Here is a 7,741-nt window from a genome sequence, read left to right on the forward strand (position 1 = left end):
ATTGCCAGTGCCTTGCATAGCTTTGCTGACAGGACCTGAAGTTGGCCCGTGCTGTATGGTGGATCCGCTTAACCTATTTCTTTAGAGTGAGTTATCCAAAGGATCAAATATTTTGAATCTTCATAAAGTCAAGCTTTATGTGAACATAAACTAGTAAGTCTAACTTTTGTAGCATAATCAAATTTAACTAGAAATGAAAAAGGCTTACAAACAACGCTCCATTTGCACACAATCTTCACTGGTGGTTCGCAGCCCACAGACTCATTTTCAATGACATCAGTAGTTTCTCGACTTGCAGCAAATATTTCTGCATGGTCCCAGGAAAGTTCCTTCCCCTTCTCCCAAGGCCTGGCTGTCTACTCTCCCCACCAAAATAAGATAACTCTGCTTGAACTGCAAGATCCCAGCTATGACTGTCTCTACCAGCCATACAGTGCTGTTGGGGAAACATCTCCCTTGAAGACCTGAGCTTCCTTTCTGCTCTCTATTTTATCATCTCTGTGAGAATTCACAATATTCAAATAAGACTGATACCACTCATCATCAGTATCAATGACCAAGTATCAGAACTTGAGCATACCGAATATACAGCTGACTCAGAAACCAACTCTTTTCCCGATGAATCAATATTCATCACTGCAGAAAATCAGACCTAGCTTTGTACTGGTTTTGGGCCTAAATAAGTGTGGCATGTCAGTTTCTGTGATTTTTACTCAGATCTCATGTTTATCATTAGTGTTTTTAAAGCTCCAACATCACAGGACCTATAAACAGAGATTTTCTTCAAAGAAAATGATAGCAGGGAAGAAATTTCTAGCTATATGTCTGCAAAAATAAGTAAAAATCTGACTTCAGTAGTTTAGAAGGAACTTAAGCAACCATCAGCAATAACATGTGAAATAATAATTTCAAGCTGATTTCATGTTATGGGTGCCACAAGATCTGTTTCTTAGTGTTTGTCACTCCAACCACAAATGGCAGAATTGAACCAATTCTCTGTTTGACGCTTCGTAAGAGTTTAAAACTCACCATCCAGCGTAATAGTAATCCACGTTCCTCCAGCGACACTACCCTCTGGGGGCTTAACGAGTAATCCCGTGGCTGTCACTGCAAAAACAACCCAGCTACATCAGGCTGAAGTGTAATACAAGCATCATTCAAGATGAGATAGTGTTCAGCCAGCAGTCCTCCTGTAATCCCATCCTTCATCTCATTTCTGCTCAGTTATCCATATTAATCATATTGCTCATCCTTCTTTCCACCCCCTCTCCCCCCCCCCCCCCCCACTGTCTCCCCCATGTAATAGTCCTGCTTCCCTTCAGGGGGGCTTTGATGCCTTCAGGACTCAGCAAGCCAAGCTACAGTCTGAGCCTCCTGTCCTGCTCAAGAATTAAAACAAAGATGGTAAGCCTCATGCTTATTTCTCCAAGAAACATGTTTGCTGACTTCCATATATTGTCCCAAACTTCGGACTGCCCACAAAACATATCCTCTTCTGATTTCAAGACAGACTGTCCAGCTCTTTCTAGCCAAATCCTTTATGAACAAATCACAGGCCTGGAAAGGGAATCCTGCTTCATGAAATTAAGTCACATGTAACTTCCTATTCAACGCTTTTCCCAAAGACATAGAATCATAGAAGAGTTAGGGTTGGAAAGGACCTCAAGATCATCTAGTTCCAACTCCCCTGCCATGGCCAGGGACACCTCACACTAAACCATCCCACTCAAGGCTTCATCCAACCTGGCCTTGAACACCGCCAGGGATGCAGCACTCACAACCTCCCTGGGCAACCCATTCCAGTGTCTCACCACCCTTACAGGAAAGAATTTCCTCCTTATATCCAATCTAAACTTCCCCTGTTTAAGTTTGAACCCATTACCCCTTGTCCTGTCACTACAGTCCCTGATGAAGAGTCCCTCCCCAGCATCCCTATAGGCCCCCTTCAGGTACTGGAAGGCTGCTATTAGGTCCCCACGCAGCCTTCTCTTCTCCAGGCTGAACAGCCCCAACTTCCTCAGCCTGTCTTCATACAGGAGGTGCTCCAGTCCCCTGATCATCCTCGTGGCCCTCCTCTGGACTTGTTCCAACAGTTCCATGTCCTTTTTATGTTGAGGACACCAGAACTGCACACAATACTCCAGGTGAGGTCTCACAAGAGCAGAGTAGAGGGGCAGGATCACCTCCTTCGACCTGCTGGTCACGCTCCTTTTGATGCAGCCCAGGATACGGTTGGCTTTCTGGGCTGCGCATCATATTCTTAAGACAATTTAGGATCTATTTTGGGGACCTGAATCTTCCGAAACTAATAAAGATGTGAGAGAGCAACTAGAATGTATTGAGTTCTGTCCGGGGTCGGATGAGGAGCAAGTGGAATGTCTGTGGGTACGAATCAAGGGGCTGACTGGCACGGGTGATACAGTTGTGGGGGTCTATTACAGACCTCCTGATCAGCACGAAGGAGTTGATGAGGCTTTCTACAGGCAACTGGAAGTAGCCTCGCGACTACATGCCTTAGTCGTCGTGGGGGACTTTAATTACCCCGATATTTGCTGGAAGACTCACACAGCCAGTCATTCACAGTCTAGGAGGTTCCTCGAGTGCATTGATGATAATTTCTTAATGCAAATGGTGGACGTACCAACTAGGGGAGCAGCGCTGCTAGATTTAGTACTCGCCAACAAGGAGGGTTTGGTCGAAGTGGTGACGGTCAATGGCAGCCTTGGCTGCAGTGACCATGAGATGGTGGAGTTTAGGATCCTGTGTGGGAGGAATAGAATACCTAGCAAAGCCACAGTTCTGGATTTCCGAAGGGCCAACTTTGGCCTCTTCAGTCAACTGCTAAGGGAAGTCTCATGGGAAAGTGTACTAGGCGGTAAAGGGGCTCAAGATAGTTGGTTAGCATTCAAGGACCGCTTCTTCCAAGCTCAGGATCGGAGCGTCCCAATGAGTAGGAAGTCAAGTAAGGGATCTAGGAGACCGGCGTGGTTAAACAAGGAGCTGCTGGGCAAACTCAAGTGGAAAAGGAGAATCTATGGATTATGGAAGGAGGGGCTGGCCGCTTGGGAGGAATATAGGACAGTTGTTAGAGGATGTAGGGAGGCAATTAGGACAGCTAAGGCCTCCTTGGAACTCAATCTTGCTAGTCGGGTTAAAGACAATAGAAAGGGCTTCTTCAAATACATAGCAAATAAAACTAAAACAAGAGGCAATATAGGCCCACTGCTGAACGAAGTGGGTACCCTGGAGACAGAGGATATAAAGAAGGCAGAGGTGCTGAATGCCTTCTTTGCCTCTGTCTTTACTCCTGCAGACTCTCCCCGAGGGCCCCGGATTTCTATAGCCCCAGAAGGAGTCAGGACAAAGGAGGAGTTTGCTTTGGTAGATGAGGATTGGGTTAGGGATCAGCTATGCAAACTGGACATCTATAAATCGATGGGTCCGGATGGAATGCACCCACGGGTGCTGAGGGAGCTGGCGGAGGTCATTGCTAGGCCACTCTCCATCATCTTTGGTAAGTCGTGGGAAACGGGCGAGGTGCCTGAGGATTGGCGGATGGCAAAGGTCACACCAATCTATAAGAAGGGCAAGAAGGAGGACCCGGGTAATTATAGACCGGTCAGCCTTACCTCCATCCCTGGAAAGATGATGGAACAACTTATTCTTGACTCCATCACTAGGCATATCAAGGATGAGGGGGTCATTAAGAACAGCCAACATGGTTTTATGAGGGGGAAGTCATGTATGACCAACCTTATAGCCTTCTATGAGGAAGTGACTAGGTGGAGGGATGATGGTAGAGCGGTAGATGTGGTTTTTCTTGATTTCAGTAAGGCATTTGATACTGTCTCCCACAGCATCCTCATAGATAAGCTGAGGAAGTGTGGGCTTGACGATCAAGTAGTGAGGTGGATCGAGAACTGGTTGAAAGGAAGAAGGCAGAGAGTTGTGGTCAATGGCGCAGAATCTAGCTGGAGGTCTGTGACTAGTGGAGTTCCTCAGGGGTCGGTGCTGGGACCGGTGCTGTTTAATATTTTCATCAATGACCTGGATGAGGGAACTGAGTGCACCCTCAGCAAGTTTGCTGATGACACAAAACTGGGAGGAGTGGCTGACACACCAGAGGACTGTGCTGCCATTCAGCGAGACCTGGACAGGCTGGAGAGTTGGGCGGGGAGAAACTTGATGAAATTTAACAAGGGCAAGTGTAGAGTCTTGCATCTGGGGAAGAACAACCCCATGTACCAGTACAGGTTGGGGGTTGACCTGCTGGAAAGTAGTGAAGGGGAAAGGGACCTGGGGGTCCTGGTGGATAGGAGGATGACCATGAGCCAGCAATGTGCTCTTGTGGCCAAGAAGGCAAATGGCATCTTAGGGTGCATTAGAAAGGGAGTGGTTAGTAGGTCAAGAGAGGTTCTCCTCCCCCTCTACTCAGCCTTGGTGAGGCCGCATCTGGAATATTGCGTCCAGTTCTGGGCCCCTCTGTTCAAGAAGGACAGGGAATTGCTTGAAGGAGTCCAGCGCAGAGCCACAAAGATGATTAAGGGAGTGGAACATCTCCCTTATGAGGAGAGGCTGAGGGAGCTGGGTCTCTTTAGCTTGCAAAAGAATTTTCCAGAAGTCTTTTTACAGGGATAACCAGTTTCCTGCTTAGCATTTCAGGAAATTTCCAGCTTCTTGTCTGTATGTGAATGCAATCTCACTGAATACAAGTATTGATCACTGAAGCCAAATATTAGAGGTGCTTGCATCATGAACCCTTAATATCAACATGCAAACAGTGACATGACTATCATTAAGTGAATGAAAATCAACTTTCAAGGCATGAGATGAACCCACATAAAACAAGGAAAACTAAGAATGACTCCAGAAATCCCCACTAGGTATGGAAATAATACCATGAAAAAACATTGATAAGGGTCGACAATGTCCAGTATTTTTCAGTCAATACCTCATGGTATTCAAAACCTTTAAAAGATGCTTCTCCATGTCTCACAATCAGTCTATATTCAACTCAGTGGCACTGAATTTTGTCGGTGCTATATGTCCAGCGTGATTGGAGATAACACATCTCTATCACCCACCTGCAAAGAATATCAGCTCAGCACCCAGAAAAGATGATCTCCAAGGGTTCATCTTGAACTTTGGATGAGAATTTCAGAAGAGTCTGGCCACAGGATCATGATTTGGGGCCTTAGAACCTCACTGTAATATTAAAACAAACCCCAACTGTATTTTCTTCACACTGAAAGCCTGTGGGAGCAATGGTCTTTGCTATAGCAGACAACATGGACCACAATGTCAAATCACAAAGAAAACACCAATTCACCTCTCGCACAGTAAAAAAGAATAATATATGGCAAACCATTGTTTTTCCTCATACCCAACAGACCTATACAGAACATATGCCCCTGATAGCAGGCCAATTTCCAGCCAAGCTCAGGATGAGCTTTCCCCCACTGGGGCCATGTTTTAGGAGACTGACTCTAATTAAACACATTTCAATTGGTGAAAGCAATTACAGAATTTAAAGCTGATGGTGCTAAACTCTCCTAGTTCTGTGCTACTTCATGCAAAAATTGTTGCATTTATTACAGTAAACTTCATGATGCCATTCTCCAGCTCCAAATCCAAATAACAGGACTTGACTATGTTATTAAGCTCTCTAGGCTTAAACAGCTAGCCCCAACCTGGGAATGGCCCATGCTGGCTCCTCAGGTGTGCCTAGTTATTGTTTAGAACACTACTGGTACACTTTATCACAACAGTTGCAAACAGTTTTACTAATCTAAGGAAATAGACTTTTGAGTCCCTGTAGACTAGGACGTGCCCTGGTCTTGCTTGATACCATAGGCAGACATATCACACATTCCCTTTACAAAGTCCATTCCAGGAACTGTTGTAACATCCAAAAATATAGACCATCAATTTCTACTGCCTTCAACCTGGGTTTTGCACTCATGTGGGTGAAAAAAAAAATCACCGTACGAGGCAGTGTAAAATGGAAAAGGCACCAAATGAATGGAGAATGGGAATAATTGCTCAGTACTGGGCAGCAAAGCATTTGGTAGTGATGGAAAAGGACAAAATCCAAAATAAAGTCATGTCCACATTTGTTGCACACCCAAGTAGAAGCAGGTGTGTAAAGCAAAACAACCCATGCTGAAGACAACATTCACATGGCAAGCATTTAGGGGTGTTACACATGGCACTAGCTCTAGCCTAGTACCAAGGAGTGAACATCCATTAATGGCTGGAGCATTGTTTGGTGCATAGCTTTGATTTCACCCAGACGGATTGTCATCTATTCACTGAGACAGCTCTGTGGGCTCTGTGGTGTGAAACATACCACCTTATCTGAAGATGACAAGACTTGCTTCAAAAGTGCACTCCTGGTCTAAACCAGATGCTAAAGTAAATACTGTGCAGCCTCTAAAGCAACTCTCCCTCCCTTAGGAGTGGGGACTTTGCAAGATTAGAGTGAAATCAATGCATTCATAGCAGGTGTTAAAGAAACTAAATCTGCTGTTTGGTCTTCTAGGAAAGGCAAACCTTATAACAAAGCTGCTATTGTTTTACACATGCTTCCTCCCCAGTTGCTGCTACCATAAACATGGTTTTAAGATCATCCAAATACTATACATCATGGTCCTGAAATCTTATGTAAAAAGCCTCCACAGATCTGATAGGCAAGAGCAGGGACACACAGTGGAAGTGTGGGTTAGCACCCTGGAAAAGATACGACAGGAGAGTAACAGAGGTGAGTGGACAGAAGCTTTGCTTAGCCCATAATTATGGCAAATACACTGTCCCCATGAAGCCAACTTGTAAGCTTCATAGAAGAGTTTGGGTTGGAAGGTCATCTAATCCAACCCCAAGTTTCTGTTGCTTCCAGTACCACAAGACATACTGTAACTCTTCTCCCTAAATTTCTTGCACATTTGAATATAACTGTAATTTTTAGGGGTCAGATGGAGCCCTGATGCATGTGAAACTTGCATTTAAAAGCAGGTGCATAAAGGATCATTTAAGTTTACTTTTTCTGGTATTACCTTATTCAAGTTGATGTTCTTCCATTCCTCCAGAGGCTTCAATATCAGCATATCTGCTCCATCCCTTTGATGCCAGCTCTACCACAGCTTTCAGTCTAAGGTTGTGGTGGGCACTCAGTTAAGTAAGCAACTGAGTCACAGTGTGCAGAAACCCACCAGACTAGTTTCTCAAAAGGCTCAATACCTGTCACAGACAGCTCAGAGCCCTCCACTGGGCATGCTTAATTATTAACCCAAGCTACTTGCTGCTATTAACTATTTTGTTCCAAGTCTTTAATGACCATTGAGAGACTAAGCTGGAATTGTTCTTTCATTGGTATATGACTAGCTTCTCCAAGAGGAGGACAACAAATCCATTTTATCCTCTTTTTCCATCACAACATGACAGAAAAAGTGATGGCATTGTTTCTTGCTCTGCTGATACCCAGTCTGGGTATGGAGTGGATTTCAAGGTTTCTTTATACACTCTTAATCCAATTTTTCCATGGCATTCCCAACAGTGTCTGCATTTGGCAGGAAGTCAGCCCAAAGGGTGTTCAGACCTCGTACCACATCTCAAGTACCTACATCCTTGCAGGTCATTATACAGTCAGCAGTGGGGAAGAGTGCAGTGGACTTAGTGTTATCATTCACCCCAAGAGAGCCATGTGCCTCCACTGGCAGCACAGAAGACCCAACTCAGCCTACAC

The 7,741-nt window shown here is 45.0% G+C and overlaps 1 protein-coding gene across 5 annotated transcripts in view; it reads right to left on the reverse strand.

The window, feature by feature from the left end:
- Positions 1 to 7,201, reverse strand: part of PKHD1 (PKHD1 ciliary IPT domain containing fibrocystin/polyductin) — a 272,144-nt gene extending 264,943 nt beyond the window's left edge. For all 5 annotated transcript variants that reach the window (XR_010613271.1, XM_065681837.1, XM_065681838.1 and 2 more), the window contains exons 1-3: positions 7,053 to 7,201; positions 5,085 to 5,205; positions 1,030 to 1,107 (exon numbers count right to left, since the gene is read on the reverse strand). Coding sequence is in view for 4 of the 5 variants with exons in the window: in XM_065681837.1 (XP_065537909.1) it covers positions 1,030 to 1,107; positions 5,085 to 5,136 (130 nt within the window). In the remaining variant the exon portion in view is untranslated. The remainder of the gene's footprint in view (positions 1 to 1,029; positions 1,108 to 5,084; positions 5,206 to 7,052) is intronic.
- Between the last annotated feature and the right edge of the window lie 540 nt (positions 7,202 to 7,741).

This window comes from Lathamus discolor, chromosome 5, assembly GCF_037157495.1.
Source record: "Lathamus discolor isolate bLatDis1 chromosome 5, bLatDis1.hap1, whole genome shotgun sequence".
NCBI classification, from domain to species: domain Eukaryota; kingdom Metazoa; phylum Chordata; class Aves; order Psittaciformes; family Psittacidae; genus Lathamus; species Lathamus discolor.